Raw genomic sequence first — 17,394 nt, forward strand, 5'->3', positions numbered from 1 at the left:
CTGCTATTATTAATATCCTCCTCAGCCTCATCAAAATAGTGCATTTTTTGGAAAAACTGATAAGTACAAAAAGTATATAGAAATGGGGGGTCCCCAATCTCACCTCCTCTTTTTATATCATTTTGTTGAACAATCACTGTTACCTCAAAAGTTAAAGAAAACTGAGTCAGAGGGCATAAAAATAATGATATAAATCAAGAATGAAATTGAAAGTATCCATATACTATTATTTGTAATATATTCGTTCCTATAGAAGTACATACTGAAAATGAACTCTAGGCAGGGCACGGTAGGGAGAAACCTAAGAAACATCAGGACTTTAGAGATACAACTTCAGAGTGTTCAATCTAATAATAATAACCAAAAGTAAGAGCTAAAAGGAGTACATAATATGGTGATAATTATAGGGAATGAGTGCTCAGTTAGGGTCACTATAGGGATGAAAGACCTTCTGCTTCTCAGTGACTGGAGAGTCATCAGCTCTTCCTGCTTTAAGGCGTACTTTTAAAGAACCTAAGATACTTCAAGTTCCTATTTGATCAGTGATAAAAGTAAAATACACCAGAGGTATAAACCTATAGGAGAGCTACACCTGCGCTCACGCAAGATCTCAGGGATACACCAGCAGGAAGAATATGCCCCCTACCTCACACTCATCCCTAGCTAGAGGAGCCAACAAAAGGCAGAGGTCTCCACTGCTGGATCCAGACAAACCTGTTGGAAGGGTCGAGCCTGGGCTTGCCTGAGGAGCCGCTGTTGCTGCTGCTGCTGCAGAAGCTTCATCTGTATCAACTGCTGCTGCGAGGTGATGGCGTGCAGCGGGGGCGGCTGCATCATGGCGCCCGAGCGCCGCTGCAGCATGTTGGACAGAGCTTGCTTGGTGTTGGTGGGGACGAAGGAGCCCGTGGGGTCCAGTCTAGAGCCACCTACAAAAAGCAACCAGAAGGAAGGGCTCTCTAACGCATGCTAAAGCAACAGGTCTTCTCTATTTTATCAAAACGCAGAAACCTTACCTTCTAAGCCTCACTTTACAAGCAAATAGAAAATAAGGCCCCACCTCACACCATACAAATATTAAAGATATGTTGAGTACTGCATCATTCCCAAAGATTGGGGGCAGTGATGCAGGAGTGAATTATAGTATTTCAATGATTTCATGGAGGCCGCACTTCGGCTGGTGAACTGAAGTGCCTGAAACAGACTCGTGGGCATGACGTTGAATCACATGGGTTTTAAATTATGCAAGGCCCTGGGGAACACATTACCTGCATAGAGCCTACTGTCTTCGTGGTATATTTGCCACGTGTCCTAAGCCAGGCATAGAAACCCTTTTGTCATTTTAAACAAATTTGAAGCTCATGGTGTTTAAGTTTACCATGACAAAATAAAAATGCCTCTTTCCTCATAGAGGGCATGAAAATACTTTCAAATCTTGAAAGGCTTAGAAACTTCAAATACCATGACTCGAAAGACAAAACATGTTTTTGAAGGCTTGAAATCAAACAGGAGACGTTGATTATAGGGATGCTTGAGAAATCAAAGGAAATCCTTAACATATTAGCATACATAATTTGTTAAATGCCTTTAAGAGTTTGGGAGGAAAGATTTTCAATATTTGTTGGCTTCAAATGAGGTGTCAATCAGTGATTTACCAGATAGTTTATATTATTTCATATATGTGTAAGAAATCCTCTATATAAATTATCTCACAAAAGATATTTTCTCTCTTTTTTTAAAGTAAGTTGTATGGTGGGAACAAACATTTTAAAGCTGAAAACCCACATTCTTTTAAAGACTCAGAACCACAACCAGCAATGTGATTTATGAAATCATTCAGCAGCATTTGAAGAACACTGGGGATAAAAGAGGAAAGTCAATTTAAGAACATATGGCAAGGTAACTTTTGTTGAAGCAAGAACTGGAACTATACTAATCCATAAAAATTTAATGGACTATTTTATAGGTAAAAGGGATTCTTTCTAAGGATTAGGCCATAGTCTACTTTCTTTTAATTTTCCTTTTTTATAATCTTGTAACTTTGAGCTAACTAAAGAAAGAGGGTAAGTATCCCTGAAGCATTCTGTATATTCCTACCTACTTACTTTCCTCATCTTCTCTTACTAAATGCTATTCTGAATATGGTGTTTAATATTCCCAAACATTTCCTTATAACTTTACCATAATGGTGTGTATACATGAGAAAGAAAGAGAAACTGTGTTTTGGGGGGAGTATATACACACATGTGTGTTGAGGGGGCATATGGCTCTGCATTTTAACTATACATGAATGAAAGCAGAGTGTACACACTCTTCAACTTCATAGGATTCATCATTTTACAAAAATCAATTCACACATATAAAACCCCTATAAATGCTTGTTTTATTTAACATTTTTTCTTACATGTCATCGTACTTAAAACTTACCTAATACCTAAACTTCCTTAACTTATAAATACCTTTTATAGTATTTTAGGGAAAGAAAACATAGGTTTTTATAAAATACTTAGCCTTTAATTCATACTGAATTGGTGTTTAAAAGTGCTACAGAATTCACAAGAACTTTGGAACTGAAAAGAAAAAGTCAAATGAGAAAATGATTGTGTATTATTTTCCACACTTATCATTGTCTAGTTTACTCTTTTATGGTCTACATTCACTCATTCAGCAACCTGTTTTTAAGAACTTACTAAAAGCCAGATGTTGCTCTAAGTTCTGAGGATACTATAGTGAACGAAACAGAAAACATACCTGCCCCAACAGAGTATTGTGGGAAAGCTGGATAATAAATCAGTAAGTAAGTTAAATACATAGCATATAACCAAGTGCTGATCTATGGAGAAATAGAAAGGAGAGGGGAACAGGGTGCAGGAAAGGGGTGTGGCTTACCGTTTATAAAAGAGGGTGGTCAATGGAAGCCCACTCAGAAAATGGTATCTGACCAAGCCCTAAGGAGGGAGGCAATGAGCCATGGAAAATATCTAAGTGTGAGCACTCCAGGCAAGGGGGGGTGGTGGGCAGCAGATGCAAATGCCCTGAGGTAGGAATATGTTAAGATCATTTGCTGAATTAGGGTTAGGCCATCATCTGTGTGCTACATTTTTAAAATTACCATACAAGACCAGTGCTCTAACCCCTGAGCTATGGAGCCTAAAATTTACTTCAAATTATACACATACACAGTATATTGTGTGCATGTATAATATAACCCTTATTTCATCATTCAAATAAGAATGAACACTTTTATTCATTTTGTGTACTGCAATAACCTATCACCCAAAACAGAGTCCGGAACATTATGAAGTTCAATGCATTTTGTTGAATAAATAATTGAATCACCTACTCTATGAGGACATATATTAAAGTATCTCTTGTACAGATAACCAAGCTGAGGCACAGAGACATTAAGACCTGGTCAAGATTACACAGCAGGGAGTGGTTGGAGCCAGTCCTGAACTATAACTTCCAGACCAGTCCTCTCAACCTCTAATTTAGATGACAAAATATGGATTCTCCCCTGCTGTAAGCCAAGAATCAAACAATGTCTTTCCTAGGCCTCAAGATGTCATACTCAAATTACAATAAAAATCACAAACTAAAGACTAAGATCTCAAAATATACCATTTGTTGAACAAGCAAACTGTCATTTAGAAAAAAAAATTTAAATTCATTTCTAAGTAAGAGATTTTTTATTTAGGAAATGTTCATTTCAGATATAAAGTCTACTTGGGCTTGAAAGGAAGCAATACTAAAATCAGGGACATTTAATATAGATTCAGTAGTTTTCCTTCTCCGATATCTCAATCTGTTGCTGAATCAAATTTCTGAGATACTTCACAGTATAAACAATTTACAAACACAAGAAAATGAAGATACGGTGCAATACTGTCTAATTTTTTAAAACACCAATAAGAATTATATCTGATATAAACACACAAATTTCACAACATACAACTTTTGTCAACTTTATATCTGACAGTGCAAATTTTCGTCAGTGGCTAATTTCCTTCTAACATCTAACATCGAATGAATCTCCCAACTCAGAACATAACCTAGCAACTAAAACCGTACTGTAACATTTGAGAAACCCTCCCAAGTTGGCCACATACTAAATTACTCTATATGCCAGGTATTAATTGATTCTTACAATTAGAATATGATCATCTATGTGACAATCAAAAATAGATTAAAAGACATATTAAAAAACCCTAATTTTAGAAGAAGAAAAAAAATTTCAAGTGGAAAGGATTACAGGAATGTCAACTGAGAACTCAGTTCTTGCAATTCCCACGTTTTGTGATGATTTCAGGTTAAAAGTAAAGAAAACGCCAAGCTACTTCGCATCTCAGAGTGACCAGACCTCACTCTCTCTTCACATACCTGGAGTAAGAGATTGATTCTGAAGGAAAAAACCCGGCTGCTGGGGCTGACCCATGAGGTTGTAGCCCCACAAGGTGGACTGTGGATGGTGCAACATCTGGGAGGAAATGGGTGAGTAGTTAGGAGGCACTCGGTATATGTTGCTCTGTGGATACTCCTTCAACATAAAGTTAAAAAAAAAAAGTTATTTAATCTCACAAACTATATAGATAATGAATGCAAGTTCATCGTATCACATTATTTGAGCCAGTGCCTGTTCCAGTGGATAGGGCTGTTTTTATAGAGGGGAAGATGGAAGGCAAGGGTGTCAGCGTGTTCTCTGCCAAACACTCATTTGAGTAAAAACTTTTGACTCAGGAAGCACTTAAGAAGTGGAGGGAAAATATGAAAGGATCACTTCTGAAGTTTGTTTTTAAAATCCTAAAAGCACATCAACACTGACCACTGCCTACAACTGAAACCACATCTTCAGATGCTAAGTCTCTGGAGATCATTTCATCTTGGGTCACCTTAGGAAGCCTTGCTGGTATGTTAGGTCTGGATGAGAATGAGGCCAGAAAGACCCACAATACTTCAGGACCAGTCCCTGGCCTAGACAATATTTTATTGCTAGTTTTCAAGGCAGCAACCTTAAGACACAGACTCTCCACCATCTGCCTGTACCCCGCTCTCCCCACCCAGATTTCGTCTTCCTTCTAAGAGATGCAAAGTCTTTAAGGTTCACATCCAGATGTCTCAATTTCCCTGCCACCCCTCAGCCCCCTTCTCTTAGTCTAGCCCTAAAGGATAAAGGAAAAACAAATCCTTGGATCTCTGAAATATAACCCGCTGGGTAGGGGCAGTTCCAGAAGTAGTATGGGAGGAAGGGACATTACCAGGACTCACTCAGGAAATGAGAGAAGTTTTAGGACTTTTGTATCTGAAAAAAAAACAGAAATCTATCCATGTGGACTGATGAGCTAGGAGAGTCCAGATTTTAGGAAGTGGCAGTCTGGATCTTTTTGAACACCTCTTCAAGACAAAGGAATATTGGCAGGAAGACCATATGAAAAGAGGGCATTGCCATTCAAGTGGCATCTAAAAGTGATGATGGTCTTTTCTAGAAAAATATTAATCACCAAGATATCAGCTAGGAAAATGTAAGTTTTGGTTCTGACATAGGTAAATTTTAATAATTAGACATGACATCTGAATATGACATCATGAAATATTCAGAACAAATCTGAATATTTCTTCCATTGTACAAGAATACCCTTGAATTTTATACAAAATCTCAAGTATTTTTCCAGGTGAATTTAAATGTAAAGACATTTTTACACATTAATTCTATAAATGCTATAAAATTATTTCCAAATTACCATCTCATACATTTCTGTTGTTTTTAAGAACATGCAGTTATACGTAGGTAAGTTTAATAGGGAAAAAAAGAAAGGGAACTTTTTAAAAATTGTGTTTATCTTTTATAAAATCTAAAAGTATGTTAAAGAATACACACATAGAGACACACACACACACACACTCACAGAGGATAATAAGATGGAATGCTAAAATACAAAATCTCAGAAACATCCTACTGGATATATTAGATGACATGTTAGCTAGGGAAATGCAAATAGTTTTTCACATTAATTTACTACAGGTGTCAGCTGCTCAAAATATGATAAATATTTTAAACATGAGATAATACAAATATGTAAGAAGATGAGATTTTTAGGGATCTAAGAAATTCAAGTTTCAAATGTGAGGAATTATGAGGCACTGAAATATTAATTAAAGATTATTCACAAGAGAAGCCTAAAATTAAAGTAATGAACAGTAGAGGAGGGAAAATCAGAAGCTATAATCCTGTTGTCTGTGACAAGTCACTGTTCATTTGCCATTCTATTAATTAAGACAGAGCTTTGTTAGGATTACAACTATTACGATAAGGCTTCTAATGCTTTTCCTGTTGCTAGGGACAGACTCTGGGCATGATTAAATCTCCCACTAGGTGTTAGTGAGCCAAAGGCCTCCAGACTTCCCTTACTCACATCAACTCTCGAGCTTGATTTCGTCTTGCGCTTCCTTCCCTTTGTCTTCTTCTCCTCGTCTGTTGTGGTTTTTCCCTGATCTGACAGCTCAGCTGATTTCCTCTCTGGCTCCTGAGAGACGGGAGATGTGGGCTCTTCCTCTTCCTCCTCGGGAGGCAGGGGCAGTGGCTCGAGGTAGTAACTTCGGGGCTTGGGCATGGGGTGTGTGTGATACAGCAGCAGGTGATGCTGTTCCTCATACTTGATCACCTTTCGGTCCACTCGGACAGTCCCAAACCAGGCCCAGGACAGAGGTGCTGGGTTCTTCTGACCCTCAAACAAATCCCAGGGGGACACCTTCTGCTTTGTAGAGACCTGGAGACCCTGTGGTTGAGATAATGCTCTGTGAGCTCACGTTCAGATCTTTCCCTAACTCAGAGGCAAACTTGCTTAGGACATGGATGCAAAGAACATTCTTGCTGGTGGGGAGGTTTAGAGTGCCCTAGCATACAGCAGACAGGTAAATGCAATGGCTCAGGGTTACCCAGCTAGATCACTGGAGAGCCACGGCAAGAATTCTGACCCTGAAGTTCAATTCTGCATTTCTTTAGGCCACATGATATTCTGTTCAGGCTGCAACACCAGATGGTCCAGTATACTTTACTATAAATAGGTATTTTTTCATTTAGGGCTTTTATTGCTTTGTTTTGCTTTTAGGAAAAAAACACTTTCTGGAAAGTACTGCAATGTTGACCTTTATTAAATTATCATAAATTATAACTCCTTGTAACCTAGTTTTTGTTGTTGTTGTTGTTTTTGAGATAAAACAAAACTTCAGAGTCAAGTTACAGTCAGCCTCTAATTGGGCTCAAATTAGCTTCAGTCCAAACATGTATGGGCTTGATTCAGTATAGGAATCTTTCACATACTTAATAAGCCAGTTTCTGAATAGTTAAGGAATACTACTACAGAAGTAACTCATACCAACAGGTACAAAGAAAGTCCTTTAATTCAAGCTTCTCTCCACCAAGTTTAGAAGAGGAAATGTTACTCTGTTTCTGAAAATAAAGGTTTCTTATTTTTAACATTAACTCGTGATGTCTCTTGGCACTTTCCCAGGCATACCAACTTGAAGAAAATATTTTTCCTCAGAATGACCCCAAAAACAACTACTCAGACATTCCATAAGATATAAATGCTCCTGTTCTTATCAACACAAGTCTTCCATGGATGGATTAATCCAAAATCAAGGTTCATTTACCATGTATGTATAAATTGACTGTTTCCTAATACTGTCTTGAGCTTGGACCTCTTTCCTGAGTGCAAAGACCACATACCCGAATGGTTTTTAGATGTCTCACCACTAGAGAGCTGAATGAATCTGCAAACTCAACCTGCCCATAACACTAGCTTTTTCTGTCTCCACAGCCACACTGGTAAGAGTACTTGGGTTACTCTGAATTGACGCAGCATTGCATTTCTCCTAAGAGCCGCATTCTTTCTTACCTTTGCGAAAACTCTTCCATGGGCCTGTATAATACTCTTCCCTACTTCCCAGCTAACTCTTAATCCTTCAAAATAATTCAAGTCTCCGTTTTGTGGGGGACCCTATTCTGACTATCTACTCCTTATCTGAGGGTGGGTGACAGCAATTTCTCAGGGCCCCCTAACCTCTGTACCATGACACACAAATCTCACCACACTGTCATTGTCTACTTCTGCTTAAGGGTAAGAGCTCTGTCTTTCATCTCTGTGGTTGCTCCATGTTCACTGAAAGAACAACCACTCTTCTCATATTTAGGGGAAACTTGTTTAATATCCTATATAAAACAGGCGTTCAATGAAATATCGTTTAACTGAGGAGAAAATTAAGTACCATCGCCCTAAAAATATTTTTTACTCAAAATAGCTTACTACATGAAGAATTTATCAATCAAAATTTTCTCATCTAAACATATTGTTGTCAACTCTGAAGTAAAATCAGACTGGTCTTTGCCTTCTTTTATTTTTACAATACATTAAAAAAAATTATTTATTTGAGAGAGAAAGCACTCTGTTGAGCAGAGAGTTAGGGGCTGGGCTCTATCCCAGGACCCTCGGGACCCCGGGATCACGACTGAGCTGAAGGCAGATGCTTAACCAACTGGGCCACCCAGGTGCCCCTTAACAATACATTTTTACTTAGTTTTCCTTCAGCAGGTTTCAACAAATTCACTTAAGTTCATGTAGAGCATTAAATGAATATCTATACAATAATGCCAATGACCAAAGCATTGAAATGATAAGACTATGCTTAAAAAAAATAAGAAACTGTAAAATTGAGGCATTTCATATACCCTATAGGAAGACAAGAAAATATATACAAGAAACAAACATTTACTCTTGCCTGTTTTTTATCTATAGAGTCGAATCCAGCAATTTTGTTTCCCTTTGTGTCAATCAAGGAACCCATAGGTTCGCAAGTGATGACATCACATGTCTGTTTTGGCAAAGGTAGCAACTGTCGAACTTTGTCAATACTTTCTGATCTCTTGTCTCCTAGCTCTTTCTAAAAACAAACAAACAAACAAACAAAACAAAAAGAGATAGAGAAGTGGGACAGAAATTACAACGAAGGCAAAAGTTGGTGAGAAAGAAGTTTCTCTATGAAACATTTCCTTTTTTATAGCCAGAATGTTCTTTAACCTTGAACATGGTCTATGATGCTGCTTTCAGTTAGAGTAGTGAGTATGTTTCATTTCTTCTATTTAAGTAGAAAATAGAACACATACAGTGGGACCCTGGTTACACAACAAGTATCGCAGTGCTGAAATGACAAAAATCCCGTGTAGTAGTTGCCAGCAGAAGGCAGAAGCTGCAGCACGGAACACGTTCTCAAATCCAGGGTCAGACCTCAAGGTAATCATTGGTTATTTTATTGATATGGTCGTCAGATATATCGATCTTTTTTCTTTTCTGCACCATTTGTTTACAGTTTACTTCAAAGATTGAATTATTGGTTTTTCTAATGAATTGGGTTTAGAAATATCAATGTAAATGGTTACTTTTCAATTATACGGGCCAGTCCAAGCATGGATTTATCCTAAATCCAATGTGGGCATCTTTGTTATACATTTGATAATAGATTTCTAGAGTTCCTTGAAAGTTAAATATTTTGTGAATATCAATTTTTAAAGAAGTATCTTCAAGCTATATGCTTATAACTTTTGAGAACTAGTAAGCTGGTAAGGCAAATAGCAAAATAACCACATAACATCTAACTTAACACAGTAAATTAAGGTAAAATGCAGTAAAAAACTAATGCATAAACTACCTGAGATCATAATATATAAGCAGGTCACAAACTTACTTTCAGTTTCTTTACTAAATTCATGTATGCACGTTTGTTCTCTTCAGATCCTCCTGGGGATGCATTTGATAGGTCTGAGGCTAAAGTTCCATTGATTAAAACACCCAGCATGTCAAGAACTGTTGTGAATAATTCACTAAGAGGGGGAAAAAAATAATTCATTTTCACCTTAGAGCAAAACCAAGATACCCTTAACTAAAAGCATTTTTATTTAAGGCAAAGAACTTTTGATGGTAACTAAGAGAGTAAGAGGTGATTTGTAGTCAGCCTATCAAAGCTTCTACTAGGCACGTATGTGGCGTGCTAAATGTGAAGTAAGAACATACTTGTTAGTGTGCATGTCAACAGTTCCAGAAGTAATGATCTGGAGAAGGAGGAGGGCCCAATCTGTCGTCCATTGGGTGCTCCTCTGCACAGTGTCAAACATTCCGCCCACCTGGCACAAGAAAAAATACAATAAAACTCTATTACAATGAAAGTACCATCCCCATCACTTTATGTAGCCAATTTTGATTTGTTAAAAAACAAACAGACAGACAGACAACAATAACAAGACTCTAATTTATGGGTTATCATACCTTCTCTCTTACCTAGCTACCTATTTGTCACTGTTTTTTGGTTCCTTCAGCACAGGTATTTGGTCCTTCAAAAAAAGGGGGTGGGGTAGGAGGAGAAGAGGGACCTGAGTGTGGGCACAACATCAATATGAATTAAATAATAGGAAAATTAACTTTCTTTTGTTCCTAATCTTACATAACACCCAGTTTTACCATATAACTTTAGTCCAATCTGAAGAGATCAAAACCAGGTGAGTTGTTTATCTATGACTTTGTGTTATTCAATTACTACTGCATCTAAGCCTGTTATCATACTAACACTTGGAAATATCCAGTAAAACAGAAGACTGAGGAGCAGGAGGCCTGGCCCCAGGTCTACTCACTCATGTGTGGGAATTAAGTTAACGACAACTGCCAAATAACAGGCAAGTCCTCCTCCTCCTCCAGAGTAGACTTCACTGAGAATTGTTCAATGGGAAAAGAAAAATTCAAAGAAATGTGCAATGTGTGAGAAATTTTCGATGTCTGTATAGCCTCCCTGTCAAATTTGTTCTAATGACCAATCTGATGGAGAGTCTGACAAAAGTTCGACTTACGGCACATTTTTATATAGAGGTTTTTAAATGAGTATAATAAAAGCTAATTCATCTCAAAACAGTAACCTTCTCAGACCTACTCTTAGCACAAACTGAAAAGAACGAGAGGTTCCCTGGGGTGGGAGGTACAGAAAGCAAACCAATGCCCCAAAATTCCTACGCCCTCTAGAAGTCAGACCAGACAGGAAGCTCAGCACCAAGGAGGACAGACACGTGAGAGACAGGGGAGTTGTCAAAGCAAACAGTGGAAGGCCTCACACCTTATAATGAAGGGGATAACCAGAGAAGAAGTGGAGAGCGAGAGGCTATTTTCACATTTAGGTTAAGTGTAATGGAGGGAATGCACTAGAAATGCCCCTTACCAAATTTAGGCGAAGTTGCAATGCTTCATGCATCATCTGCCGTGCTTTTATGTCGTCCTGGTATCGTTCTTCTCTCCAATTACTCAAAATCTAAACCAGCAAATAAATGGGAGAACCCAAAACTTATTTTCCCTATTAAAGTGGATTGTTTTTCTTATATTTAAAGTTATACTGAGCTTCCTACTGACAGTCAAAATAACTTCTTCCTTTAACGAATAACAAAGCAAAATAAAATTTTAGCTTTCTTCCTTCCTTCCACGCAGACAGAAATCTGGCTATTTCTGGCTGGTTGCCTTTCTAGGTGGAAGAAGAAAATTCTCATCTATTTACAATCCTGTTAAGTAAGCCTTAAAGAAAATGCTTTAAAGGAAGATGAAGTTAAGATTAACAAACAAAAAAGATTATTTTTCAATATGTTATTTCACTGGTCTTACTAAGATAAATACCGAACAGACAAAATTACATCTTATATCAGTTCTGTGTTACATTTCTAGGGACCTCCTATGAGGTCACATGTATTATTTTGATGTTATATTGAAGGGAGGGCTTGCTGTCTTCCATGTCTGTCTTCATTGATAAAGAAGTACGTACTATTTTGAAAAATATGACAACTTTGACATCAGTCAAGTGGTGTACTGTTCTACAAAGTGAGTGCTTTCACTGATTCAGACTAATGTTAGAAAAGGGAAGGTCTGCTTAGGAAAAGCAAACCACAAGTGGGCAACACCCTAGAATCAGATGACGAGGGCAAAGTCCCTCCCCCTCTGCCATGCTCTGAAATATGGTAACTATTGAGAATCATCTTATGAGTTAAAATGAGTCACATGTGGAAGTAACCCTGCCCAGTAGATGAGCTGTAAGTATATATGGCATGATGAGAGGAGATCATTTCTTCAATCTCATCAATATAGAGTCCTCTCCCAAGTTGGACGTGAGGGTCCAAGACAGTAAACACAAATCTGTATCACGGCTTTCATTCTATCAACAGGAAAAATAAAAATAACAAGTAGCATGAACCAGAGCAAGGGGATACTAAATGACCAAGGTCCAATTTTTGGAAAGTAATCAGGGAGGGCCTCCATGAGGAGGTGACAGCTGAGCCCAGAGTTGATGAAATGAGGAAGCAATCCTCCTATTATCTAGGAAGAAAGCCTTCCATGTGAAAGGAAAAAGAGATATAAAGGCGCTGCAACGAGAATCTGCTTGCCAAGTTCAAAGGATAGCAGGGAGCCTGGTGGCTCAGTCAGTTAAGTGTCTAGCTCTTGATCTCAGCTCAGGTCATGATCTCAGGGTCGTGGGGTAGAGGCCCACCTTCGGCTCCATGCTCGGTGAGCAGTCTGCTTCTCTCCCTCTTTCCATCCCTCTGCCTTCCCCCCAATCATGCTTGCTTGTTCTCTAAAATAAATTAATTAAAAAAAAATAGCAATGCGGTCAGTGTGAAAAGTAGAGTGAGCAAGGTATGAGTGGTAGGAAACAAGGCAGAAGTGGGAGCCAGGGCAAAATCATGCAGGCCTCAATAAGCCCAGACTTTGAATTTTTATTCTAGACATAGTAAGAAACACTGGAGTATCTTGGGCACCAGAGTAACAGCTGATTTACATTTTAGAAGGATCACTTTGGCTGCTGTGCAAAGGATAGATCTCTTAGATCTTAAAGGCGAGAGATGATGAGAGGCCCAAATGAGTTAAGTATCCTTGTTCACATTCATCTAGTATCATCTACGAGAAAGACATGATGTCATAGAAACAGAGGGCCATATGAGGGTTCCATTTGGCTCTGTAGCAGGATAAAACATTCTACATGACAAATCTACCTACTTTGCTCAATTCCACATTTTCCAATTTCTAGTTTCATCACCCCGCTTCCTTGGAGTACACAGAATGCAAATCCCCCAAAGAGTGACCAAGAGAACTGTGGTTGGTAGAAAGCCAAAATTTAAATTCTTTGTACACGAATCAATATGCCTTCTGATTTTGAAATTAGCACTCAAGCTGAGACCCTCCAGATAGGTGGGGGCTGAGCTGGAGAAGCTGGAGAGAGGTTCCTCTGTCTTAACACCATACATGCAACACACATTGCTCTAGGACCTCTCCCACAACACAGGGTCAGGAGAGGAGCAGATGTGTCAAAGTTGCATGCAATGTACAAAATATTATTTTTAATGGACACAGACATTTATTCAATGCATAATTACTGTTACAAAACTGTGAATCTTGTGATGCCTAGAACACCAGGTAGGAGAACAGGGCATGGATTGCGTCTCCCTGCATCTAACCAAAATATGCAGTTATCTTATTAATCTCAGTATTTGAAAGGAAAAAAAAAATGAATGCCATTAGAAAAATACTTGCCTGCCTTAATAGTCTAGTATACTTTACCTGATTAACTTGATTCTGAAGAGATGTTAGGAGGCCTTCCCGTTGTTCATCTTGTCCCTTAAGGCAGGTAAGGACCAGTGAAAGGAAAGGTTGTTGACTCAAAAGAGACATACTACAAAGGAAGTAGTAACAGCAGATCTAGTTAGAAAGGATGGATTACTTCCTGTGCAACATAGATCTCCTGCCCTTCGGTTATTGGCCCTTATTTATTTTACTATTAGCAAAGGGAAAAGAGTAGTAAATAGCCAAAGCCTACCTGAAAAGTTAATCATAGCTCTACTAATAAGATTAAAAGCCACTGTGATGCTTCCAAATAATTTAATATGCTCTCTTGTCCTTGAAGGCATTCCCAAACTAGCATAAATTCATACTGCAGGAGCGTGTTGGGGCAGTGCAGTGAGAAGAGCGTTTTTGTTTCATATCAGTAAGCTGAATTTGAAAGACGTACATCAGCAGGAATATCACTTTATACACAGAACAAAATGAAAAATTTTAAAATTTGTCACACCCAGCTATTGTAGTAGAGCCAAGGAAACAGGCCTATATGATTTTTGTGCTTGTGTTACTTTTTAGCACATTTCTTAAGACCAAACAGGGTAGGTACTGAGAGAAGTAAGATCAGCACCTAGGTCCTGAGGATCCAAAGGCAGTAAGCTTGTTAGTGACCCACCATATCCCAAAGCCTCATCTTAAGAGGTGTGAAGGCATCTGAATTTTAAAAAAAAATCTATTTTAAGTTGTCATTTTATTAGCATTTCTTCAATTATTGGAGTACAAATCATATTGACAAACTAAGTGCTATGTTGGAAAAAAAAATTCTTAGAAGGAGATCAAGACCCAATTATTTCAATGTGCTTTATCCCTCTACCAGCAGAGCTGGGAGAAACTGACTTGGGACGAGTCATCCTCAAACTTTGTAATACCATCTGTACCGCCGTGGGGATAATGTACATACAATGTACACGCAACCGTGCATTAGAAATTAGATTCCAGAATTAAAACTGAGTCATCTGGTGGGTTGACTGACCTTTGCAAAGGTGATGCCAAACAACCAGGTAACAAACAAAATACATGTAAATCTAGGTCTTTACCAAGACGCACTTCAGTTAAAGAGCATGGTCTCGGGAACCAGACGACCTGGGTTTAAACTCCAGATTTACAACTCTAGCTGTGTGTCCCTGCAAAATTAACTTTTTGGTGCTTCCCTTCCTTCAACTTAAGAAAGGTATAACGACAGCACCCACAACACATGACTGCTGGCAGAATTTAAAAGTTCACATATGTATGCAATGAGTTTTATACAACGGCATTTCATAAGGGCTCAATAAATGGTAGCTACTAAAATATTACTCATTAGGGGATATGAACTATACATGTTCAGAGTTTTTTTGTTTTGGGGGTTTTTTTTTAATGGAAGAAATCTTCATTATTTCCCTTTACTCCCGAGGTGTTAAGTTCATATTTTCACATTAGAGAACAGGTCTATTCTTTCTCAGAACCAGAGTCAGTTTGCAAATTTAATTCTTTGGAACCTTTTCTAGGGCCTAAAATAAATGAAGAAAAGATTAAATTTAGTGGTTGGTAAATTTTAGTATGTAGTCTAGAACAAGAGCCCTAAATGTTACAAATATTATCTTAGTGTCCAACAGGACAAAATGATATAATTCTATGTATTTTAAACATAGATAATTAAAAGAATAAAAAGTAATTAAATGGAGAATATAGAGACTAAGTGGATATCCAGATTTGATTCAATAGGTCTGAAGTGAGGCTAAGAAGTTGGTGTCCTTAATGGCTCAGCAGTAATTTGGGTACACGGGCAGAACGAACTGGTGTACTCATTATGTTTAACCTGGAACTTTCTAGGATCAGAGCGTTACCTAACAGAGTATTGCCCTTTCCATTTAAAAACAATTTCAGTGAACTCTGGGTATAGTGACCATGTATGTCTGCAAAATGTTAGTTCTTAGTCATTCCTTAAGCCCTCACACAGAGACACACCTTGCAGCCATACCTTTTCTGTTTTTGTCTGTCTCTTTCCTTTTTTGAAGAGGAGCCCAAGTGCTGTCCCTTCTCCAGCTCCTCTCCAGCAGCCTTTAGTACCCTTCCTTGCACAGAGGTCGGCAGCCTGGCAATTAGGGGGGCCACCAGCCACACACCCCTGCGTTCAGAGGAACTAAAATCAGAAATAGGTGTTATACCCAAGGAGGTGTTCTTTTCCTCTGCTCTCACAGTTGTGACAGAAACTCCAGGGCAAAACTTTGATAAATAAGAAACACCAATTATCAAAAAGCTTCCCTTTTATCTCTGTACTACCTTTCCTCTTGCCAAATATCAGATACTTGAACATACTGTTCCACTCTCACTATGGAAAGCAATAAAACGTGGGGTTCTGGGAGAATACTGTCACTAAGCTTTTTAAATCTGTGCAAGTCTTCTATGATTCTAACTCTCTGATTAGCAACAGTCCTTTTGCACAAAAAACAACTTTACTGTCATGGTTAAGATATGATATGTTCTGATGATGTTTAAGCATATTAATAACAAATTTTTAAGGTTTTAAAATTCACTAGTTACACTTTAAACCCAAATGATGAAATACAAATCAACCTGCTTATCACAATTATCATTTGTGCAACACTGCCAATTAATAAAGATGGCAGAAAGAGTGTTTCCTATGTAATGAATTCTATGGAACAAAGTAAACTTAAGGAGAAAATAAAGAAATTAATCCATTCTGCATATCATATGTAGTTCCAAGGAGTGTGGATGTGTTAAACACTGAGACATGATTCATCATTATGCCCTTAAAAAATTATTAAATAATGATAAATGACACAAATAATTTCACATTCCTGCAGCTTTATGAAAAGTAACTGCATCATGCAAATAAAAATATACCATTACATGTGAAAAAGTAATCACAGTCCAATCAAACTGCAGGAAAAAAATACCTCAGAAACGTCTTTATTCCATTCTGCCTTGTGCTACTTGTATCAGTATTTCCAATTCCATTTGGGTTGAAGAGGCCCATGCCAGAATTAGAAGAATTATTGTTCAAATCAGCAGACTGCTGGAATACCTCTATTGTTGCCTTTGCAATATTGTCCAGTAAGTTGTTCATTTCAGCCACTGAACCAGAGCCCTGGAGTTACACATAAGAAAACTAGCATGCATATGTTTTACTCCATCCTCCAACATCAACGTGTTCTTGCTGTTCTTAATTTTTGTATAGATAACACATGCTTCCAATATATACTCACAGGGTCCTTCAAGCACTGTTTGATCATTAACTGAAGTTCTAGCCAGGACTGCCTTAGCGTCCACTGCTCAAGATTCTGGGGAAAATGGAAAGAATTAATGCATTACGGATACTGAAATGTGTCTTAAAATATAATAATTCCTTGCAGTATTCCCTCTCTCAAGAAAGAACAGAATAATTATACAGAATAAAAGAATCTGTAGGGATCAAAAGGCTCCATTATGTACATTCACTGTAGACACAAATTAAAAAAAAATTTTTTTCTAAATAATGGACATCTGTGGCACATGGGTGGCTGAGTCAGTTAAGCATCTGCTTTGGGCTCAGGTCATGATCATGGAGTGCCAGGACCAAGCCCCACATTGGGCTCCCTACTTGGTGGGGAGTTCTGTTTCTCCTCCTTTTGCCCCTCCCCCTGCTCACGTGCTCTCTCTTGCTCACTCATACACTCTTATCTCTCTCAAATAAATAAAATCTTTAAAATAAATGAAATGAAGTGAAGTG

At 38.1% G+C, this 17,394-nt stretch overlaps 2 protein-coding genes across 2 annotated transcripts in view; one reads left to right on the forward strand and one right to left on the reverse strand.

Annotated features, from left to right (window-relative positions):
• Positions 1-17,394, reverse strand: part of LOC111146123 (mediator complex subunit 12 like) — a 314,971-nt gene that overhangs the window by 29,412 nt on the left and 268,165 nt on the right. The window contains exons 28-38 of the mRNA XM_022501526.1: positions 16,892-16,966; positions 16,583-16,773; positions 15,643-15,804; positions 13,629-13,740; positions 11,251-11,340; positions 10,062-10,171; positions 9,736-9,871; positions 8,773-8,934; positions 6,408-6,770; positions 4,378-4,534; positions 715-926 (exon numbers count right to left, since the gene is read on the reverse strand). Of these exons, the coding sequence (XP_022357234.1) occupies positions 715-926; positions 4,378-4,534; positions 6,408-6,770; positions 8,773-8,934; positions 9,736-9,871; positions 10,062-10,171; positions 11,251-11,340; positions 13,629-13,740; positions 15,643-15,804; positions 16,583-16,773; positions 16,892-16,966 (1,770 nt within the window). The remainder of the gene's footprint in view (positions 1-714; positions 927-4,377; positions 4,535-6,407; positions 6,771-8,772; positions 8,935-9,735; positions 9,872-10,061; positions 10,172-11,250; positions 11,341-13,628; positions 13,741-15,642; positions 15,805-16,582; positions 16,774-16,891; positions 16,967-17,394) is intronic.
• The window catches only part of LOC111148951 (purinergic receptor P2Y12), a 41,421-nt gene continuing 33,222 nt past the window's right edge, over positions 9,196-17,394 (forward strand). Inside the window, exon 1 of the mRNA XM_022505790.1 lies at positions 9,196-9,284. The gene's annotated coding sequence lies outside the window, so the exon portion shown is untranslated. The remainder of the gene's footprint in view (positions 9,285-17,394) is intronic.

This window comes from Enhydra lutris, unplaced genomic scaffold, assembly GCF_002288905.1.
Source record: "Enhydra lutris kenyoni isolate GAN:26980312 unplaced genomic scaffold, ASM228890v2 scaffoldscaffold2, whole genome shotgun sequence".
NCBI classification, from domain to species: Eukaryota; Metazoa; Chordata; class Mammalia; order Carnivora; family Mustelidae; genus Enhydra; species Enhydra lutris.